Source organism: Bactrocera tryoni, chromosome 2 (assembly GCF_016617805.1).
Source record: "Bactrocera tryoni isolate S06 chromosome 2, CSIRO_BtryS06_freeze2, whole genome shotgun sequence".
NCBI lineage: Eukaryota > Metazoa > Arthropoda > Insecta > Diptera > Tephritidae > Bactrocera > Bactrocera tryoni.
This window is the reverse complement of record NC_052500.1, coordinates 45,450,899-45,474,687: the sequence shown is the minus strand read 5'-3', so window position 1 is coordinate 45,474,687 and position 23,789 is coordinate 45,450,899. Positions and strand designations below refer to the sequence as shown.

Below are 23,789 nucleotides of genomic sequence, written 5' to 3'. Positions count from 1 at the left end.
TAAACAAATTAGAAAAACGTATTTATTGTAAACAAAAACATGTTTTTATTTAAACTTATTTTATTTGAATCACATTATGTAATTATTTTGTTACAAGTCTTTGAACATAATATTTAAACACCAACATTTGCATACAATATGTAAACAGTACAAAAAGTCATAATCAGATATTCTATAAAATACATACTTATATATTATATTTTCAAATACTTGAAATCGTTTTAATAAATGGTTTCCTAAATTTATTCGTAGTTTCATAAACATTACACATTATTTTACTGAATTTATTTTCGCTTTAAGAACAACAAAGGCCACTATTCTGAAAGCTATGGTAATAACACACAGGGCCATGAAATCATTCCAAAATTGATCACCACGCATTGTGATCTCTTCCAGGAATTTCTTCGGATATCTGCATTATAAGAAATTGGAAATATTTTGAGTGAAATACATTATTTCAGATTTCTGGTTTTATATAACTCACCGATAATGGCAGTAAGGCGCTTCATTACAGTCCAACACACCACGTCCTTGACCATAAATGGCACCAACAAAGCCTTCCAAACCATATCTAAGGTAAGATATATGGCTGCCCCATTTCAAATAGCTGGGTAAATCTCGAAGTGTTACCCCAAAACCAGCAAACATCATCATCGGAATAGTCAGAACAGGTGCTAAGAAAGTTCCATTCTATGGTGAAAAAATTAAAAAAAAGAAAAAAAAAAACATAGTAACATAAATACACTCAGTATATAAATACATAACAGCTAAATATTTAAGCATGAGAAATATTTTATATCAGAAAACACCACTTATATTAACATTTCCAGCTCAAGGTTTTCAAATTAAGTTTTACCCTACAAGTACAGAACATAAGACCATCATAATTAAAATTACTTTTTTTGAAATGCTCGCTATCGCGAAAATACTAATCTGCAAGACGTTAAGCATATGCGTGTTTTCCATTCGAAATGTGAGTACTCTTGCGTAAAGCGAATGCCAAAATTGTGCGTTTAACGAATGTTTGATTCGTCATCAAACTGGCAAACGCAACGGACAAACAATATTAGTTCATAGCGCTATAATTTAAATTCACAAAACAAATTATTTTATTAAGGAAAGATGAAAACCTAAAGGTAAGTTCAAAATTTATGAGAAAAGAACATAAAAAGGGAAACATTTGAGCACAAACACTAAGGATTTATTTAGAACAAAATTTGAATTTACAACATTAGAACTGCAAATGTCAGAAATTGAACAACGCAACCAAACATAAACATATTGAATTTCAATAATAGTTTCTATATGCTGTATTAATGCGGATTTATTTCAATGGCATTAAAGTGTGATAGTTATTTTTTTAATATCAAACTTATAATCATATTTGCATTTACTACAATCCGTATTCCTTTTATATATTAAACTTTCACAACTAATTTAAAACTCAACGAAATTTATTTTTTTCACTTTTTTTATATAACGGTACTATTCAGAACTACTAAAAGCGCAATTAATCAATAACTAATTACGCTAGAGACATTAACCCATTCTACCCCGAGGAAAGGCATGAGAGGGCTTTATCAGAGCCAGTGTGAAAATTGGACGAGGGGATTTTAGGTGAAATCACATTGGTATCCGACCGACCGATTTTGACTAAATTTAGTACATAGCATTCTTCTTCTATATCTATATCAGTGTGAAAATGGGCGAAATCGGTGTACAACAACGCCTAGTTCCCATATAGCATAATTTAAAGTTTCTCTTGATTCTTTCACTCCGGCTGACTTTGCGCCATGTGATTGGTGTTTGTATGTGAGGTACATTAATGAAACCCAGAGAACATTTTTTTGGTATGTGGCATCATATGTGACACCCCCCCATCTATGAACGAGTCGGCATTTTCGGCCGTTTTAATATCATAACTAAAAATTTGAAAGTTCATTTCGGCAATTCCAGTAAGAGTTGCCAAGTACCCGGAAATTTGTTGTCAAAACTTATTGAATATTTTTAAGATTTTCATCAAAATATATTATTGCACATTAATTTTTAGGTCATATCCATTGCGAATTCACTAGCCGGCATTTATGAAAATTCTAACTTCAGTAAAACGCAATAAATAGCTCTATAATTGCGGAAGCAAGCTTAAAAAGACACCTTTTCGTAATTTCCACGAGGATTATTAAAACACTACAATGTTCGAATAACAGTGGTTGAATATATTTTTTTTTAAGTTCGAATTTTAAGTTAGTAATGAATTTACTATCGATCGTCATTCTTTCAAAAGTCGATTATCTCCTAATTTACTTTTATAGGTGCAATATTTTTATTCACAAGAAACTCGTTCTGTTTAAATTGACGAAGGAGATTATGATTAGTTTATCATATCGTCTCATATATGTATGTATACAGCAATGTTAAAAATTCAAATCAATATGTACAATACTTATTTGAGAATAAAATAATGAATTATGCTATTATGTTGTAAAACTTCTCCGTAATACCTTATCAGAAATGAAGACATCCTTATTTTATATATATTTATAAACATATATGTACATTAAATCGGCAAATTCTTGAAATGAGTCGGCATTTCAAAGGGACTCACCCCCCCATGATCTGGATCCTCGCGACGCCCCTGATTTCACATCTGGAAGTATTTCCCTGGCTTTGATTCCTGCTAGTTGCAAGAGTATAAAATATTCGGTTGCACCCGAGCTTAGTCCTTTCTTACTTGTTTTTCATTGTATTTAGTTATGTTCACAATTTCAACATGGGAAGATATACGCAAGAACAACGTTTACATATTATTCAATTTTATTATCAAAATAATCGATCTCCAATATCTAACAAAATAATCTTCTTCGAAGAGGCTCACTTTCATCTAAATGGTGCGGTAAATAAACAAAACTGTCGATTCTGATGAGACGAAAATCCACACATTATTCATGAACAACCATTACATTCACCTAAATTCACAATTTGGTGATGGCACCGTTACTGTCAAATGAGAGCGGTATAGATCAATGACAACCAAGTTTTTATGGTCGCAATCGGAAGAAATTGATATTGAGGATACAAGCCACACAGCACGTGCAACAATCGAATTATTGTGAGAAAAGTACCCGAAAATTCAATTCACCGATTTCGTTCCTGCAAAAGAAATCGTGGAGGCCATTTGAATGATGTTATATTCAAAACTTAATAATATCGATTGTACTTCACACTAAATAAAAAAAAAACATTTGAATTTCTTTAATAAATAGTGCGATTTTTTGGTATCACTTTTATTGGAAACCCCCATATATTGAGTAATCGAAAAGGTCTTTTCGCATTTTGTCAATAGATGTCGTTGCAGTCGTATCTATATCTAAGGTAAGATTTTAAGCCTCATTTAACAAAAAAAAATCAGGGAAGTTGAAAAAAAGTTACAGCTGTATAAAAATGAATGAAAATAATGAAGAAATTCGTTATAGTTTGAAATTTTTGTATAAAAAAGTGAAAAATGCCACGCAAGCCACCAATGAAATTTATGAAGATAACGGAGACGATGCTGTATCAGTTTAAGAAATTTAAGAATCTGCCTCAAATGCAAACAGTACATCGAGGTAGCTTTTTCCAATTATTGTTGAAATAGTAGTTTAAAGGCCCAGTTAGTTAGATTATGTAGGGAACAGTTAAGGAATAGTTAGTTTGGGGAACCGGCAGAACCTCTTTCATTAGTTTGTAGTAAAGTTCCACAGTTAGATGCTTGTATTAGGTTTATAAATAGTAATCGCCGTAGAAATGGTCGACGATATGAAAATTTTTTTAAAACGATAGATTTGGGTGTATTTTTTTGTGGCCAGTTGGTTATCGTCACTTAAATCACCAATCATCAGATTTTCCATCCGAAAGTACTTGGTACTTTGCCATTCACTTGAGTGTGTTCAGAAACGATTCTTTCATATGTGGCTCAAGCAGTTCACGACTTCCGGTCTTAGACCAAGTATCCTCTGGGTAGCTAAAGACGTCCGTTTGAAGATGAGCTAAAGTGAGAAGGCAAAATATCTTTCCCCAGGGTTGTGCGCTGAACTCGCCACGTAAAAAACGCCCCCAATGAATAGAAGAAAACAGCCTGCTGTTGTAAAGTAGGCTATGACCGCGTGGGCGGTGTCTACGCCAGTAAAGAAAAATGCCATTTTGTTTGCGAACAGTACACCAATTTTCAGAATTTCACTAATTTGTTAGAAGTTTCAGCGTCACGGCCTTTTCTTAATGTTAAAGGCAAGAAAATATATTTTTTACGGTAGCCTTTTTAGTAAAATGAAACCTTTTTGTGTTGTGAAAATTGTGACCCAAAAATAGTTATAGCCATTTTCATTAGATTAAGAATTTATTTTTTAACAAGTTTAAATTTTCTGGTTACAATAAGCGAATTTACAATGCAGAAGCAATCAAATTAGAAAGTAAAATTAGAATTTGGGATTTGTACTATGTATGTATATGTATGTATATACATTCTTCTTCTTCTTAATTGGCGTAGACACCGCTTACGCGATTATAGCCGAGTTAACAACAGCGCGCCAGTCGTTTCTTCTTTTCGCTACGTGGCGCCAATTGGATATTCCAAGCGAAGCCAGGCCCTTCTCCACCTGGTCCTTCCAACGGAGCGGAGGTCTTCCTCTTCCTCTGCTTCCCCCGGCGGGTACTGCGTCGAATACTTTCAGAGCTGGAGTGTTTTCGTCAGCGTAGCCCCTGTCTTTTAATTCGCTGAACTATGTCGATGTCGTCGTATATCTCGTACAGCTCATCGTTCCATCGAATGCGGTATTCGCCGTGGCTAACGCGCAAAGGACCATAAATCTTTCGCAGAACTTTTCTCTCGAAAACTCGCAACGTCGACTCATCCGTTGTTGACATCGTCCAAGACTCTACACACCATATAGCAGGACGGGAATTATGAGTGACTTATAGAGTTTGGTCTTTGTTTGTCGAGAGAGGACTTTGCTTCTCAATTGCCTACTCAGTCCGAAGTAACACCTGTTGGCAAGAGTTATTCTGCGTTGGATTTCTAGGCTGACATTGTTGGTGGTGTTTACGCTGGTTCCAAGATAGACGAAATTATCTACAACTTCAAAGTTATGACTGTCAACAGTGACGTGAGTGCCAAGTCGCGAGCGCGACGACTGTTTGTTTGATGACAGGAGATATTTCGTCTTGCCCTCGTTCACTGCCAGACCCATTTCTTTAGCTTCCTTGTCCAGCCTGGAGAAAGCAGAACTAACGGCGCGGGTGTTGAGGCCGATGATATCAATATAATCGGCATACGTCAGCAGCTGTACACTCTTATAGAAGATGGTACCTTCTCTATTTAGTTCTGCGGCTCGAACTATTTTCTCCAAAAGCAGGTTGAAGAAGTCGCACGATAGGGAATCGCCTTGTCTGAAACCTCGTTTGGTATCGAACGGCTCGGAGAGGTCCTTCCCGATCCTGACGGAGCTTTTTGTGTTACTCAACGTCAGTTTACACAGCCGTATTAGTTTTGCGGGGATACCAAATTCAGACATCGCGGCATAAAGGCAGCTCCTTTTCGTGCTGTCGAAAGCAGCTTTGAAATCGACGAAGAGGTGGTGTGTGTCGATTCTCCTTTCTCGGGTCTTTTCTAAGATTTGGCGCATGGTGAATATCTGGTCGGTTGTTGATTTGCCAGGTCTAAAGCCACACTGATAAGGTCCAATCAGTTTGTTGACGGTGGGCCTTAATCTTTCACACAATACGCTCGATAGAACCTTATATGCGATGTTGAGGAGGCTAATCCCAAGGTAGATGGCTGCCAGTAGGGATGGTAAACTCGATTCCGATTCTACTCGAGAATCGAGTTTTCTCGTAGAATAATCGATTTTTCGAATGTCAAGAATCGATTCTTAATCGACTTCGACTACTGAAGATCGATTCCGAAAATGTTGCCTCAGAATGACACACCCTAATATACATATATTATAACTGTTATATTTTTATAGTTTTGTTAAATGAATTGTTGTCTTTTTGTTTTCTAGTTACATGTATATGTTAATGAATTGTTATTGTTTTGTTTCTTTTTTTATATAAATAACTAACTGAGCGAAACTAACTTGGATAACGCACCATTTTGCATACCTCCTGGGTGGTATTATAATTTGAATGCCCAAAAATTATTATTTTGGTCGATCTGGAAAATGGAAAATGTTATATAAAAAAACCTAATTTTTGAGGCGCTCTCACACTGGAATAAGCTGGGCATCCTTTTATCCCTGTACCTTACTTTTGCTCTTCATTACTCTTCGCAACGCTTTACATGATAACCCCTTTAATTTCTACATTATTTCATACCACTGAGCATCAATTTTTCCTGAGTTTAGTATACTGTTTTCGATTAGTCGAATTCCTCTCTCACGATTTTTGCAAAGATTTTATGTCCTAGTTTAATAGCTCTCTTAAATTATCTTAAATTTTTACGTAGTTAAACGCAAAAGATTATTTTTTTAATATATTTATGTAGTTTTTTTGTTATAAACTTACCACAACACTAAACCAAGCGCCAATCATCAGCCCAAAACTTTGACCAACGAATACAGTCAGCAAACTCATAGCAAAGAACATCCAAAATCGTTCCCACTCCATTGGTTGATAACTCCACAGATATATAATAACAGTAAAAAGTAAACAGCCAACAACCTATGGAAATAATAGGATAATTATTATTTAATATCGTTATATAAAAAAATAAAAAAAAGAGTCCTTACCGAAATGGGCAGATCGATTAATGTGATTGACGTGTAGTAAGCCTTTAGGGAATACCAGCGATTAAAGTGTTCTTTCAACAATATTGACATCTCTATTGGGACTAAAATTATACATAAAAAATAAAAAAAAATATGTTCACAACAAATTTGATGAGATTACAAAACATTCACTTACATGTTAATACAGTTAACATCATCGTTGTCATCGAATGATGGATTAATATGGCAAATAGTAAGTTATAATTGTCTAAAACTCTCGAGCCCTCACGGCCGGAGCCGGCGTATAATGAACCCAGAATGATGGCAACAAACACATTTACAGCTATGCGCAAATGAGTCAAGGTTGTATCACGCTTAGCCTTTACATATCCCCGATGCAGTAATACCGATAATTGATTGATATAGCTCGTATCCTCCAAAGAACGTTTTTTTGATTTTCTCGGAATCGGATATTTTCGAATTAATGTTTCTGCGCGTAATATAGAACTTGGGTCGTCAAACCACGCTAGACTACTACCATTCTCGGCTGCTGATTTCAAGATATCAACTTTATCGTTTCCATATTCTCCGCATGCTAATTCTATAACTAAAAACAAAAAACAAGTCAACGCATATGTATTGGATAAAACTCTTACTCATCGATTAATAACAGTGAATTGTAAAAAATATTTATGAGAGTAATATTGCATTTATTTGGCTAGTTTATATGTTTGTACTGTTTTAGAACTTACTGTAATCAGCAGGATTGTGGTAAACAGGACATGGCAAATCGACAGTCTGTAAGAATGGCACTAATTTTTCTGTACTGCCTTGGTAGACACAATTACCGGACGATAGTACGTATACTTGATCGAAGATTTGGAATAATTTGGCTGTTGGTTGATGAATTGTACAAATAATGGTTCTACCCTGTTGCGCTAACTTCTTGCATAATTCCAATACTTTGGTGCAGGAACTGCTGTCCAGACCACTGTATATGTTAAACCAAAAAGTATTTTAAATTATTGGAGTTTTTTTTTGGTATTACATTTCTTGTGATCTTACGTTGTCGGTTCGTCAAGGAACATTACTGTTGGATTGTTTATCAATTCCATTGCAATAGAGAGCCTCTTCTTTTGTCCACCGGATAGACGCATAGTCATTGTTTGGTCATGTTCGTACAAGCCCAGCAGCAACAGAATGTCTTCGATCTACGTGTGAAGAAGGCAGTTATAAAATTAAAAAAAAAACTGAGAAACCTTCTTATATGCTCTTACTAACCCTTCCTTCCTTCTCCTCATAACTCACATTTGAGCCCAATTTCAAATCTGCTGCTATATGCATATTCTCGTTTACTGTTAATAACGGCTGAAGGCGATCATCTTGTGTTATGTAACAGGACATTCGACGGAATGAAGCTAATAATTAAATAGATTATACATTGCACCTATTAACTACGTATTATTCGTCAATTGCAACTAAAAATAAAATGGACTATAGTTCCAAACATGTTTTTAATATTATGTGACAATTCCTTTTTACCAAGCAGGACAGAATATCTATGACATTTTTGAAATTTACTTACGCAAGTCTCGTCTACGACCATTCAGGAGTATAGAACCATCTACACCTGTTGTTTTAAAGCCAGATAACGCATCCAGTAATGTGGACTTTCCCGCACCAGAAGGGCCCATTATCGCAATTAGCTGACTGCCAGGAAATTTTCCGCCGACATTATGTAAAATCTCCTTTTCTCCTGAAAATGGGTTAAATTTTTTTGTTGTTTTCAATATTTAAAATTAATTTATTATAATAATATTGATTTTGTTAATCCTTATATTAATGTAGAGGAATTTAGAACTACAGGAAAGAGTTTGCAAGAGGCTTGTGCTACTGACCGACAACAAATGTCTGAATAATAAATAGTCAAGCCCATTGCAAGAAAAAAAAATTAGTCCGACATGCGTGAGTACGAAAAGCTTGACAATATGGCAATGCTCGACAATTCTACGAAAAAAATCGGCGACTAACAGAAGGTTTCAAGATCGGAACATACTCTTGTAGAACCCCCAGCGGTGATCTAGTGACTGATGCCTAGAACATACTAAAATTATGGAGGGAACACTTCTTCAGCTTGCTAAGTGACAGTGAAAGCATAACACCTGAAGATGCTGAACCCAATTCCCCAATCGATAGCGATGACAACTACCGTGGGATAAGCCTTCTCGACCAGTGTGGCATTAGGCCTGGAAAATCAACAACTGATCAGATATTCACCAAGCTCCAAATCTTGGAAAAGACCCGTGAAAAGAAAATCGACACACACCTCTTCGTCGATTTTAAAGCTGCTTTTGACAGCACGAAAAGGAGCTGCCTCTTTGCCGTTGTCTGAATTTAGTATCCCAGAAAAACTAATACAGTCGTGTATATTGACTCCGTGCGGTTCGATACCAAACGTGGTTTCAGACAAGGCGACTGCCTTTCGTGCGACTTCTTCAATCTACTCTTGAAGAAAATAATTCGAGCTGCAGAACTAAATAGAAAATGTACCATCTTCTATAAGAGTGTATGGGCGTACGCCGGTGATATTGATATCATTGGCCTCAACAACCGGCCCGTAAGTTCTGCTTTCTCTTGAATGGATACAGAAGCAAAGCAAAAGAGTCTGGTAGTGAACGAAGGCAAGACGAAATATCTCTTTTCATCAAACAAACAGTCGTCACACTCGCGACTAAGCTCCCACGTCACTGTTAACTGTCATGACTTCAAAGTCGTAGATAATTTCGTCTATCTTCGAACTAGCATTAGCACCAACAACAACGTCCGCCTCGAAGCTTACCGTAGAATAACTCTGGCCAACAGATGCTACGTCGGACTGAGCAGGCAATTGAGAAGTAAAGATATCTCTCAACGAACAAAGAGCAAATTCTACAAGTCACTCATTATCCCCGTCCTGCTATATGGTGCAGAGGCATAGACGATGACATCATCTGATGAGTCGAATTTCGAGAGGTTCTGCGGAAGATTTATGGAAGATTTGAAGTCGATGGAACGCTGAGCTGTACGAGATATACGATGACATTGCATAGTTCAGCGAATTAAGAGACAGCGGCTATCCTGGCTGGGTAATTTCGTTCGAATGCTCTGAGAGTATGACACAGTTTCCGCCGGGGGAAGGAGATGAAAAGGAAGAGCTTCACTCCGTTGGAAAGACCAGGTGGAAAAGGACCTGGACACTTGGAATCTCCAATTGGCGCCAAACAACGAAAAAGAAGAACAACTGGCGCGCTGTTGGAAACTCTGCTATAACGGCGTAAGCGGTGTCTACGCTAATAAAGGAAAAGAAGAATTCGATTGCAAACACTCTCACAATATATATATTGTTGCCTTCACATGCTGTTCAAAAAGCTATACCATATATCGAAATCAAACTCTTTTGAAACTATTTTAGATATAATATGACTAGAATTTCGGAAATTTTTTGAATAAGTTATCTAAAGTAATGGGATGTGAATGGATTTTTTTTACCTTGAGGTGCTCAATTAATGTCGTGTTTGCTCTGCTTTTCTTTTTAAATTTCTTGGTGCATTGATTGATCCCACCCATTTTCCCACTGTCAGAGGAGGTGCTGAGGAGGTGATTTATGCTCACCGAAGATGGCTAGTGGGAGTTTTAAACTGAGTTTACCCGTTTCTACCAGGTAAGGGTTCTCTCTCAACTTAAGAGCAGGTTTGGAGAAATGTATGTTAAACCAATTATGGGTTCAAATTTTAAAACCACAAATGCCTCTTATGTGATTTTCGTTGAATAAAATTACAGTTTTGTATCTTATTGTGATGTTTAGTTATCGTACTTTATAAATTTTTGATTAATAGCACTTTGTGGGCGTAGCGATGGCTGATTCCGTCCATCTATTATCAACCTTCTCATGGTCCCAAGAAACATTTGTGTTAGAGCTGCAAAACGATCGATAGTGATCAATAGTTTTCTTTTAGCCCTATCGATAGTTTACTTACTTATCAACGATTTCTACAAAATTGCAAAATTTCACTTAATAAAGCTACATAATGATATAGTCTGGTAATACAAAATGTATAATATTATTTTGAATAACATCCCCACAAGTCACGGCTACGGAAACTCTAATACATTGAAGGAATTAACGCGGACACTAATACACACACCGTGGAACTTATAAGTCCAAAACACAAGAAAGGGATGAATCACACGTAAACAAAAGTTTCGGTTTGAATCGCCGATTGGGTCTTTAAAAACTCATAGAAACTTTAACAGAATTTTCTAATTGTACTGTTGGGTAATTAACCGTTAGGTGGCTTATAGTAGCCTCAAAATCATGTTTTCATTCTTGGCTTGGCATGAGGTTTCAAACTCGTAAGAACAATTTATAAAATAATATACAAATGATTAAATTTAATTATTTTTTACACTTTAATTAGGTGTTGGATGCGTTAGAAGAATTTGAAAAAGTTATCCACACATGCAGCCGGAATTAAGATTTTTTGACACAAGAGTATTATTGAGGAATGAGGTAATTTTCATAACTATCGAAACTGTTGAGTGCTGTTTGATTATCGGTTTGCAGATCTACACATCAGAGAGCCAAGCTTAATCAAAATATATAGATTTATGTTTTACTCAAGTTTTCGCATGCATGGACGGACAAATCCGGTTTTCATCTCGTCTCGTCATCCTGATCATTTATATTCATATACATAACTCTAATAGATACAGAATCCAGGGATACAAACAACCGTTAGGTGAACAAAACTATTAGAGCGACATTTGGCGAGAATATATCAAGCTCGAGATAGTTACACCATTTATAACCAATCATATAAGTAAATATTGAAATGTATTTATTTATTACTTTCAGAAAGAGTTACATGCATTGCATTCATACTTTTACATACCTACATACACGTCAAGGCATTAGATTATTTACATTCAATACACATACATATATACATACATATAATAGTTTAAATGCAATTTAAAGTAATAGATCTCGAACCTTAATGGAAGTAATTAACAAACTCACTATTTGCGGATTAATTTATCTCAAAGTTCAGAAGATCAATGCTAATATGTTTGGATTTAGAATTCACTTATAATAGAAAATACATGTATGTACATACCCATACATACATATGTATACTGTTAATAAATCTATACTAGTATGTTCGCAATGAACTATGTAATACAGTGAAATCCCTCATAACAGAAGTTTGGGTGTAACTTGCAAGAATCAGAGCCAGCGGTATACCTTAAGGTCCAAAACGTCAATCAGAGGATCAGAATCCAAGCAATTATATATAGATACATACACATATATGTACATATCTAACTCATACACGGACCGACATATTCGACAAAAGAAAAAAAAGAAAATCGAAATAAAACCTTATACGTACCATATGTAGTAGTTTGGAAGTTGGGGGTAGTATTGACCCGATTTTATCTATTATTGCCACATACCAATAAAATGTTCACTAAGATTCATTAAGGTACTTTTCATACCATTAGCAATCATATGGATTAAATGTTAAGATGTTATAAGTCTGCTATTAGGGAGGGTGGTCAATTTTTCGACCAATTTTATCTCTCTATCATTTTCATTGCGATATCTCACATGTGCGATATAAAGTTACCTGGGAGTTCGAAAATCATTTTGTTAGGTATATGGGAGGCAAGGGAAGTATTAGCACTATTCTACCCATTTTTGACACACAGACATATTATTGTCAGGAAAAGATTATCCTTGAATTTCAATTATATATCTCACACATTGACCGATATTCGCGGTAAAAAGTGAACTATAGGTCCTAGGGTCCAAATTTTCGGTAGCTTGGAGTTTGGAGGATGAAGTCATGTGTAGAAATTCACGCAAGTGAGGAAAGTTCTCTGATCACTTAGTTGGGAAGGTGCCGCTGCCCAGCTGGTTGATGTCCTCGTGGAAATAAAGGTGGAGAGAGGTGGGAAATTCACCAAGCTACATGGCTGTCTCCGGATCGAAAAGCCACCAACCAGATCGATCATGTTGTGATAAGCGGGAGACACATCTCCAGTGTTTTAGACGTGCGTACGCCCCATCGACTTGGACCAAAAAGCACATCAACAAACACAACGAAGGTTCGACGTCGAGAAGCAGCAATAACAACAGACAGCCAAACGATTTTTGATTCGAAGGGAACTATGGGACTGCATTTCAAGCTCCTTACGTACAGCTGCAGCCGAAATCATTGAGAGAAGCCGACATTCGTGAGTACGAAGAACTTGAAAACATGGCAATGCTCGAAAATTCTACGAAAAGATGCGGCGACTAACAGAAGGTTTCAAGACCGGAGCATACTCTTGTAGAACCCCCAGAAGTGATCTAATGACAGATTCCCCGAGCATACTAAAGTTATGGAGGGAACACTTTTTCAGCCTGTTAAATGGCAGTGAGAGTATAACGCCAGGAGAAGGCGATAAACTTCCTCAACATCGCGTGTAAGGTTCTATCGAGAGTATTGTGCGAAAGATTAAACCCCACCGTCAACGCTACGCGATGTCTGCATTTGGTATCCCCTCAAAACTAATACGGCAGTGTAAACTGACGTTGAACTCCAAAAACTCCGTCAGGATCGGGAAGGACCTCTCCAAGCCGTTCGATATCAAACGAGGTTTCAGACAAGGCGACTCCCTGTCGTGCGACTTTTTCAACCTGCTTTTGGAGAAAATAGTTCGAGCCGCAGAACTAAATAAAGAAGGTACCATCTTCTATAAGAGTGTACAGCTGCTGGCGTTTGCCGATGATATTGATATCATCGGCCTCAACACCCGCGCCGTTAGTTCTGCTTTCTCCAGGCTGGACAAGGAAGCACAGAAAATGGGTCTGGCAGTGAACGAGGGCAAGACGAAATATCTCCTGTCATCAAACAAACAGTCGTCGCACTCGCGACTTGGCTGTCACGTCACTGTTGACAGTCATAACTTTGGAGTTGTAGATAATTTCGTCTATTTAGGAACCAGTATTAACACCACCAACAATTTCAGCCTGGAAACCCAACGCAGGATTGCTCTTGTCAACAAGTGCTACTTCGGACTGAGTAGGAAATTGAAAAGTAAAGTCCTCTCTCGACGAACAAAACCAAACTCTATAAGTCACTCATAATTCCCGTCCTGCTATATGGTGCAGAGGCTTGGACGATGACAGCAACCGATGAGTCGACGTTACGAGTTTTCGAGAAAAAGGTTCTGCGAAAGATTTATGGTCCTTTACGCATTGGCCACGGCGAATATCGCATTCGATGGAACGATGAGCTGTACGAGATATACGACAACATTGACGTAGTTCAGCGAATTAAAAGACAGCGGCTGGCTAGGTCATGTCGTCCGTATGGACGAAAACACTCCAGCTCTGAAAGTATTCGACGCAGTACCCGACGGGGGAAGCAGAGGAAGAGGAAGACCTCCACTCCGTTGGAAGGGCCAAGTGGAGAAGGACCTGGCTTCGCTTCGAATATCCAATTGGCGCCGCGTAGCGTAGAAACGACTGGCACGCTGTTGTTAACTCGACTATAATCGCGTAAGCGGTGTCTACGCCAATTAAGAAGAAGATTTGGAAAAAATTATAACGTTATTTGACAAAAAGGTGAACCAATTGCCACATTTTTGGTATGTTAGTAATTTTTACTACTTGTAGATCACATATCTACATGGTGCCGTGTACAAAAAGTTAAAAATTCCTTGTGAGCCTCGAATTAAAATTTGGATTGAGAAAACATATCCACATAATTTTCCTATCATTTCTAATATATAAACTGGACCACGTGCAAAACTCTCCACACCTATGAGTAGGTTTCCGAGCATATTCCAAGCAGAGGTATTTGCTATAAGTCGGTGCGTAGAGTTAAACCTCGAACGCAGCTATCGCAACGAACGTATAGCTATACTAAGCGATAGCCAAGCGGCACTCAAAGCGATATTGGTGCAGGAGTGTATAGAATGGCTGAATAGTCTGGCAAAATGTAACCAAGTGCACCTTATTTGGGTGCCAGGTCACAAAGGTATCACCGGAAATGAACTGGCTGATGAGCTTGCCCGCTCTGCAGCATCCAACAACATGGTAGAACCGGAACCTTTCATAACGGTCGGCCTCCACACAATAAAGGAACTGCTCCGCAAGGATGAAGCGGTTGGCAGGGAGAGGCATTGGCAATAACTCCCAGGCTTGCGCCACGTAAAGTTACTAATGAATGGTTACAACCTCAAAAGGTTTAAATATGTAGTCAATCTCCCAAGGGATAAACTCAGGCTACTGGTCGCCTTCTACACTGGCCACTGCAAGCTCAAGAAGCACTTATTCAACATGGGCCTAGCTTCTTGCGCAAATTGCCGGTTCTGCGACTTGCGAGTCTGAAACTCCAGAACATCAGCTAATGGATTGCACAGCAATCTGTAGACGCAGGACTAAGGCCCTTGGATCCATGCTTCCAAATAGCGATCACATCGCCTCAATAGCACCTAGCAGTATATTGGAATTCATCAAATAGCTGGGGCTCAATCCTCATTAATTTATCTTATCTTACCTTAATATATGGACTGATGTATTCCGTGGGGGGGTGAACTAGTAGAACACGCATCTGCATATTAGTTCATTTCTGAGATATCTTCACTGTTATTTAAGATTATAATAACGATTTAATTTAGTATAGCCTCAGTACGTTTTCAAATTAATACTCGTATGAACTTCAAAAAGGGTTTTCAAGATAGGCGCAGCACTAAAATTTGCATTTAATTCGCTGCACAACAACAACGAATTCCAATTAGAATAATAGATATTTGGAAATATATAAAACAATTCTGTTTAAAAATTAAATTTTTGATTATTATTATTTAATGCACTTAGTGTGTGTGTAATATGTATAATAGTATATGTAAAAGTATTTATGGTGAATACAGGTTTTCTTACCTTTTCCAAACCCCATTTGTACTGTAAGTGACAGCTCCTTAAATTCTATATCTACTGGGTCACGGGAAGGCAAATTCGAGAATGGTTCATCAGAGTTTTTCTCCTTACTGCCATTAGTACAGCCGTTACTTTTATTTACCACCAATGGCTGTATTTGTATCTGCTGTTGATCGCTATGTGCTTCGCTGCCATTTGTAGATGGCGCGGAGGCAAAGACGCTTCCGCCATTCCGCCAACCATGTACACTGGTTAATGGCACTGTTGTTGGGCTATAAACAGGAGTTGACCGCTGGTCAACCACCTCAATACCCAGACCCAATGCTGATGCTGGCAATGAGGAAGGTGCGAAAAACTGTTCTCGTGCGGATAACATTTGCCGACTTTTTACTTGAGCTTTGATGTGCGATCGATTCTCGTGGTCCTCGACTACGTTCGAACTGAAATAATGGGAAATTGTATTTATTATAATCGTACTTTATTATAAGAGGTCATATGTAATTGTAAGCTTTGTATGTGTACATAGGTACATACATACATACATGTAATCATTCAAAATTAATTGATTGCAATGTGTTTTTTTTTAAGTACAGCACAATCTAGCAATGTGCGTCAATCAATGTATAACGACCGTACATACATATGTATGTATGTATATGAATATTTATGTATTCAATTGCAATTATTATATATGTATGTATAATCATTTCCTTTATTTAGCTCATTCTTTTGTTAAGTAGAACGTAAGCATAATAATGGCAAATACTTTTAGCACATTTAATCAGTTTACTAGTTCAGTTCTATCAGTACATACACATACCACTATGAGAAAAAAATGTAAGGCTTTGTTTATAATTTTAAAACTCCTAATTTGTTCTTCAAAATCTATGTTATCCATCTCAAAGTAATCCCCCCTCAGTCACAATAGACTTGTGCAAACTTTTTTCCATTCAAACAGTTCTTAAAGTCAATTTCCAGAAAATTGGCGATAAACTCACGAAGAATCAATGCAGTATGAGATGGTTCATAAGTGCAAAAACCTCATCGGCTCATAATTACGAATACCTTGGCGCAATCAACGCATAACACTCAAAAAGTATTCCTTGCTGTCACCTCGATAATCAAAGAAAACTGTCAACATAACTTTGATTTTTGACCTGCTTGGACGTAGTTTTTTTTGCATTGGCTCACCTTTGCCATGATATTCCGACTACAAACGTCTATTTCCGGGTAGTAAGCTAGATTCCATACTAATCAGTAATAATACGTTTCATGACATCCTGGTAGTTAACGCGACGCTGTTTTTCGAAAAAATTTAGTGATTTTGAAACTAATCGTGCTTTCGTGCTTTCACTTTTCTTAGAGCCAAATGTAAGATCTCTGATCGTTAATTCTCAAGCACCAATGCACGTGGTTCGACGTCAATTCGTTTTCGACCCTCTTTGCTCGCGACAAACAATTATCACCGAATGCCTTTACCAACGTTCTGAACGTTTCGGCAAATTTCAGATTTTGATTCCGCACATAAAGTTTAATCGAACTTCTTTGATGAATAATTTCACTTACAGATGTCACTGCCGGTCATAGCAACCAAGAAAAAAAATATTTCGAATGGGTTTTCGAGTTAAATTTAAATTAAAAAGTCTTACTATTTTTTGACCACAGTAGTAAACATACTTATAAATACATGTCCATAAAAAATGCGGTAAATATTGTGGATAATGAAGTAAATTGGATATATGTAGATCATTACACAAAAATGCAGATAGGTGGAGAAGGACCTGACTTCGCTTGGAATTTCCATCATCATCTAAAAAGCCATTTAGCCCTTGGGGGTGCGGAGAAATTTCCCCCATTTCTCCCCTCTGAATCCGCCACTGATTAAAATAAAATATTGCCTTATTGATGGTATTAACTTAATTCACAAATAACATCCGCTCAAATTGTTAAAGTTTCATCCCAAAAGTTAAAGTTCAACCATTGTGTAATGGCGAAAATAGCAGTTCTAATAGACACACACGATAGATTAAGATACAAAATATTTCTGTTTTAACAATCATTCTTATATTATCGTTTCGAGTAACTTGCATATACAACTACTTATATTACTTTGTGGTCGATATTGGTATTAGGTATACCTGGAAATTTTGGAGAACTGTGTACGTTTTTCAACAGTAAATCGTGAAGGATTGTAATCCGCATTACAACTTTTAAAACAACCAAAATATTTTTGTGATTAATTTCAATTGAAATTGTATTGAGAAAGTCTTGTCAAGTGAAAAAATAAATTTAGAGACATTTCAATAATTTTGTAGATTCTTAAGTTGCTTTCGTTTCATTAATTTTTTCTTTTGTAGATTTTTGCCAAATGAGGTGATGGAATATTCCTATAAACGCAATCTGTATCATATGTATATAGTTGTAACGTCGTTTTATATGCACATACATTAAATATTTTAAAGAAATAATTAAAACTAAGTAAGTAAGGGCTAAGTTCGTGTGTAACCGATCATTTTAAACTAAAGTCTAACAAATGGAATTGAATTATTAATCATCTATTTTACTCGATCGCTTTCGGTCACTTCAAAAAGTCTCAGTACGAGTACAATTTACAAATACTGATAATTTTCGACAAATTGCAGTGTTGCTAGGTAGTGACTTTTATAGGCTTGATAACAAAAGAAGGTATATATAATGTTCACGACATCCATAAATTTTTATATTTCCATTATGCTATAAAACTTTTCAATTATTAGAATATTAAAATTGTTTCAAAGGAAAGTCTAAAGGTCAAATTATAACCTTGAAATCATAATTGGCATTAAACAGACTTTACTTCTGAATGAATTGCACATTTTAAATTTTCAAAAATTAAAAATTACATTTGCTATATTTTTGATTTAGGTTTAATAAATATCGGCTTCCTCAATTGGAATTTTAACTTTCAAATTTATTTCTGAGACTTTAACAAATGGGGCGCACGCCCATTTCTTTTATTTTTTTTGCAATCTCCTTTGTTAAATTTCAGTTTAATATCTTAATTTAGTGCTTAGTTATGGCTTAGATTTGTAGGCGTGTTGTGGTCCGATTACGCCCATCACATGTCCCAAGTTTCATTAAGATATCTTAATTTTTACTCAAGTTATCGCAAGAACAGACAGACAGACACGCAGATTTCAACACGTCTTGATCATTTATATACTATACATGTATATAACCCTATATCTAACTCGATTATCTTTAGGTTATACAAAGAACCGTTGGATGAACAAAACCACTGCCATCATCAAAAAGACAGATGCAAATTTCACCCATTTGAGTAGTCCAAAATTAAAACTTTATTTGATATATATATTTTTTTAAAGTACCTTTGTCTCTAGCAATAAACACATGTTTCATTAAACTATGTGCATAAACAAGAAAAGTATTGGCCTTTCTATAAAAGAAAACTTCTTAAAAGCTTAAATTCCATACAAAAAACTATATTAATGGGCATATGGCTGATTAGCTACACTTTAAATGGCCCCTTACGGCCACACAAATAATTCTCACAAGTTATACCGATTAATCTCTTCAACTACATTTACATATTTAGTTCTATTAACGTAAGCTGATTGAATGAGAGTTTTCATTAATCATTACATGTAGTTAGGAGTGCATCATCTTCGGGCTCAGCTAGAGCTAGAAACGATATTTTGAAATAGTAAAAATATTGAAACCCAGAAATCAGAAAACTGCTTTCCACTTACTTCTCTCACAAAAATGTTCCGATAAAATTTAATAATTACTATACACTACTCCTAAAGTGCTTCATATCACTGTAACTTGATTCTGATGATTTCCGCCGTCAACTTTAATTTTAAATTCCTAATCAGCAATCTCGAAAACTTATTTGCCGAACAAATCAATTCTCATTAAATTAAACCCTACGAATTTATTATATGCAGATTGATTCGGAATATTATTATTTGTACAAATTCAACACTGAATTATCATTGTAATATCATAAGTAAATCACCCATAGTTTAGAGTACATCAGCAACAGCTTGGAAGCATAATCAGCTATTCGGCTACATTATTTGGATTCTTATTTGGAATTTTATTTTTATAAATATTGTTATCAGACGACTTTTTCCATTATAAACACTGATAATTCAAAGATGCGTAAATTGAGTAAAGGCCGTATCTCGTCTCAGGAAGCATGGAGCAATAAAAAATTTTCTGCTGATCCTTTTTAGAATATGCCATGCATATGCCTGCTTTATTTGTATTCATAAGTCATAACTTGAAAAAAGGTGAAGTGATATGATCGTATTATCAAAAACAATAATGTTGTTTTCTTTAGATTTCTATAAATATAGTGAATGTCTGCGGCTTGAACAGTTCTATATGCAATACATACACACAATAAATAGCTTTAAAATTTCGCTGATAATATGTATTAGGGTGCATTAACTTTCTGCACCCTTTTTAAGGTTAGTGACCGCCTGCTTATTCAGCATATTGCGTATGAAATAAAGAGAAAAAACAAAGGATTATATATTAATCGGCTAAAACAGACAATTTGTCTATGTAATTAAATGACTTTGTATATGGCAGTAATCTTTACTACTATGAGCAAAAATAGTAGGACTTTTTCATAGTTTTAAAATTCCTCCCAATATATTTGTGACAACATTTTTTTTAATCCTCGAAATGTTTGTTAAAGTCAATTTCCAGAATAACATTAAATGCGCGTAGAGCAATGTCTTCAATTGACTAAAACGTTTTCGCCGGAGCGGCCGTTAGAGTTTGCTGAATATCTTGAAGTCACACAGAACTAAATCAGGCGAAGACGGTGGTTTCGGCAAGATATTGGCGAAATACTCACAAAGAATCAATGCAGTATGTCGTGGTGCAAAAACCAAGAGTTGTCGACCAATAATCCCGGCCTTGTTTTACGAATATGTTCGCCCAAACGACGCTTAACACTCAAATAGTATTCTTTGTTGACAGTTTGTCAAAAAAATTGTCAACATTTCCTTGATTTTTTGCCTGCTTTTGCGTGGTTCTTTCGGCTTCGGTCCAGTTTAGTCACGATATTCGGTTAAACGTGCTATTACTTTTCTTAGGGCCAAATAATCTTTCAAAATGGGTTCAATGATCCTACCGATATTCCAACGATGCCGGTAAGATTTCTGACCATCAATCGTCGTTCCTCACGCACCAATTCCTTTATTTTATTTGATGTCGATAGCCTTCCTGTACATGGTTTGCCATCAACGCGATCTCGACCATCCTTGAATAATTTGTACCAATCAAAATCCCTTGGTCGCGACAAACAATTATCAGCGAAGGCATTTTCCAACTTTCTGAACGTTTCGGCACCAAAAAACTAATGGAATTTCTTTATTGAATAACATCACTCATCGTAAAAATCGCCAAATGCTCTTTATGTACTTCGGAAACACAAGCGTATAATAATCACTAATGATTGTTTTGAAGTGACTGTCAGGCCAACCTAGAAAAAAAAACACTTCGACAAATGGGTTTTCGCGCGAATTTTAAATTGAAACACGAAATTTAATTGAAAGGACAGATAAATAGAAACGAGAATGCATTTTCTTACGATATCAAGGGATGTGCTTTAAAGCTACAGTGCAACAGTTTGTGGTCAAATAATACGGACCCAATAATTAACAATCTTCACATACATTTCGTTACTTTCAAGGAAGTAATTTTTTTGTTGAAATTATACTCATACGCATTAATCATTGAATTTTAATCAGAAATTGCATTCCACTTTTCGTGGCAAATAATCGTATAGTAGATCTGTATTAATCTGAGCAACCTCGTCATTGATAATCAAATGCCCGATAATAATCGAAACAATGAAATCAACAACATACACGTAAATTACTTCAATTTTATTTAATATAAATAACCAGCTTATAAGTCATTTATTTATGTTTTGAAATAATTGTAAATATTATTGCTAACTGGTAGTTTTGCAACCAATTGTTAAATAGTTCATAGTCTAAAGGTTATTTGTTCCATCGATTACGAACACTTGAGTAGAAACATACTCGTATGTATGTATATCCCACAGTGTTAGTTGTCAGATAGTCATGAACTAATGGTTACGAAAGAGAATTTAATAATACTACTAAAAAAACTGAAGGAAAAATTTGCTATTGATGTGCCAAGAGGTCTGTGGAGTATTTAAGGTCTCCTGATTACATATTTGAGCTCAAAAATGTTCGATCACTTACAGTAATTTTTATCATTTAAGAAAATGGTGGTGATTTGCACCCCTTTACTACAGAACAAAAAATCTTACGTTTAAGAAAACTTTTATGTTCGTTTTATACAATCCAGAATTAGCAAGAAACAGCTTCTAACATCAGAATAGGATAGATTCCAATATTGTGCTTATAAAATATATGAAAATAAACCTCATTGGTAAATTGTCGAACTTATCTCTTAATTTTAAGTAACGTATTATGTGTATGTATGTATGTACATAAGTATGTATACGCCAAAGCATGGCGAGTTTCAAACACATCACAAGGGGGCAGGGGAGCAGGGGAGTACTAAGTTCCACTGGAACGCAAAAATTTTACACTCTCGTATTTGTAACGATCAAAGTCGGAGAAATAATTTTAGTGGTTGGAAAATCTTTTTATTAAAACTCGTTATTCGACAAAATCGTGAATGTATTACATTTACGTATGGTATCCTCTTAACTTAGATTATTGGTCATAGATCAAAATATTTCATCTTAGATATGTAAAAATACAGATGTAGATATAAATATTTAACCAAAGCAACTAAACGTTATACACTAGGTACATAGGAAAAAGTCAACCAGAAGATCGATTCATTAAAATACATATACATATGTACATATATACATATATGTACGTAAGCTTTTGAACGTCAGGTATTAGATCTAGGAGAAGGTCTGAACTAATTTCATTAATTTTTGGCATTACTCAGAGGTAGCATCACGACACATTATTATCAGATACAAATGCTATCTGAGTTCCATTGAGACAGCTCAGATGTTGACTAATATCCTGAAAAGTGTAGTTCTTAGCCATATCAAACGCATTCTAGTAAAAATTAATAACTACATATTTTCAACAAGAAAGTAACAAACAGATTTAAATATTATCACAATCAGGTTCGGCAGAACTAAACAAAATACCGATCTTATAAAACGGTATAAGTATCTAAGAACAAAACTCTAATTTGACGCGCTCCCATCTAACATAATTCAAACAAAAGTTAACTTATGCATCAACTAAGGTAAAAATGAGCTAAACTAAGATAATGCGAGCATATTATAAGGAATTGTACTTGAATATTCGTCGGTTAGTTATTGAATGGTATGTATGTACATACATACATACATATATGTATGACATCATCATTGTAGTACCCCGTTAAACGAACATACTTACTTGTAGCATATACTTGCACTTGCGGTTTCTTTAGTAAAACAAAGTATCACTAAATAATTATTACATATGTACTTATGTATGTATGTATGTATGATAATAGAGCTCTCATAGAAATTAAAGTGTACATTCTCATATACTTGTGTACATATGTACGGTTATACATATATATTAATATGTCGATTGTTTTGTATTTTGTTTAATTACAAGGCGTACAAAGAATTAGATTTGGACATTGGACTGTTATTTAACTTAGAAAATATGTTATCAGACTTTAAATGTACGTACATACATATCTGTATGTACAGGGTTTGTCTGGAAAGTAATAGGACTGAGTCGATTTAAAAAAATTTATTGAACCGATCGTTACAATTCTTTAAAAAACTTTGCAAACATTGATGGCGTCACGGAAGACATTCTCTGGAGTAGCCTTGTGAGCCGAGGTGCATGCTGCTTGGATCCCCTCTGTCATCTCAAAATGCTTGCTTTTCATCGGCTTTTTCAGACAAGGAAACGAAAAAAATCCGTCGTTGGGATATCGACCTTGGTTAGGTAGTTGTTCACAAGAAAGGCGGTGTTAGCCGGGGGTTGTCTTAGTGCAACTTCCAATCGGCAGCGATGTCTTGTCGGACCTGA

At 35.8% G+C, this 23,789-nt stretch overlaps 1 protein-coding gene across 3 annotated transcripts in view; it reads right to left on the bottom strand.

Annotated features, from left to right (window-relative positions):
* Window positions 1-216: 216 nt before the first annotated feature.
* LOC120767906 (ATP-binding cassette sub-family G member 4) overlaps window positions 217-23,789 on the bottom strand; it is a 32,574-nt gene continuing 9,001 nt past the window's right edge. For 2 of the 3 annotated variants that reach the window (XM_040094256.1, XM_040094255.1), the window contains exons 2-11: window positions 15,715-16,151; window positions 8,326-8,496; window positions 8,022-8,158; window positions 7,806-7,951; window positions 7,493-7,731; window positions 6,937-7,347; window positions 6,762-6,862; window positions 6,538-6,693; window positions 485-690; window positions 217-412 (exon numbers count right to left, since the gene is read on the bottom strand). In XM_040094256.1, the coding sequence (XP_039950190.1) occupies window positions 271-412; window positions 485-690; window positions 6,538-6,693; window positions 6,762-6,862; window positions 6,937-7,347; window positions 7,493-7,731; window positions 7,806-7,951; window positions 8,022-8,158; window positions 8,326-8,496; window positions 15,715-16,087 (2,082 nt within the window). In that variant the 5' untranslated portion in view covers window positions 16,088-16,151 and the 3' untranslated portion in view covers window positions 217-270. Of the gene's footprint in view, window positions 413-484; window positions 691-6,537; window positions 6,694-6,761; window positions 6,863-6,936; window positions 7,348-7,492; window positions 7,732-7,805; window positions 7,952-8,021; window positions 8,159-8,325; window positions 8,497-15,714; window positions 16,152-23,156; window positions 23,185-23,789 lie in introns of all 3 variants that reach the window. The other variant, XM_040094254.1, reaches the window with a different exon arrangement.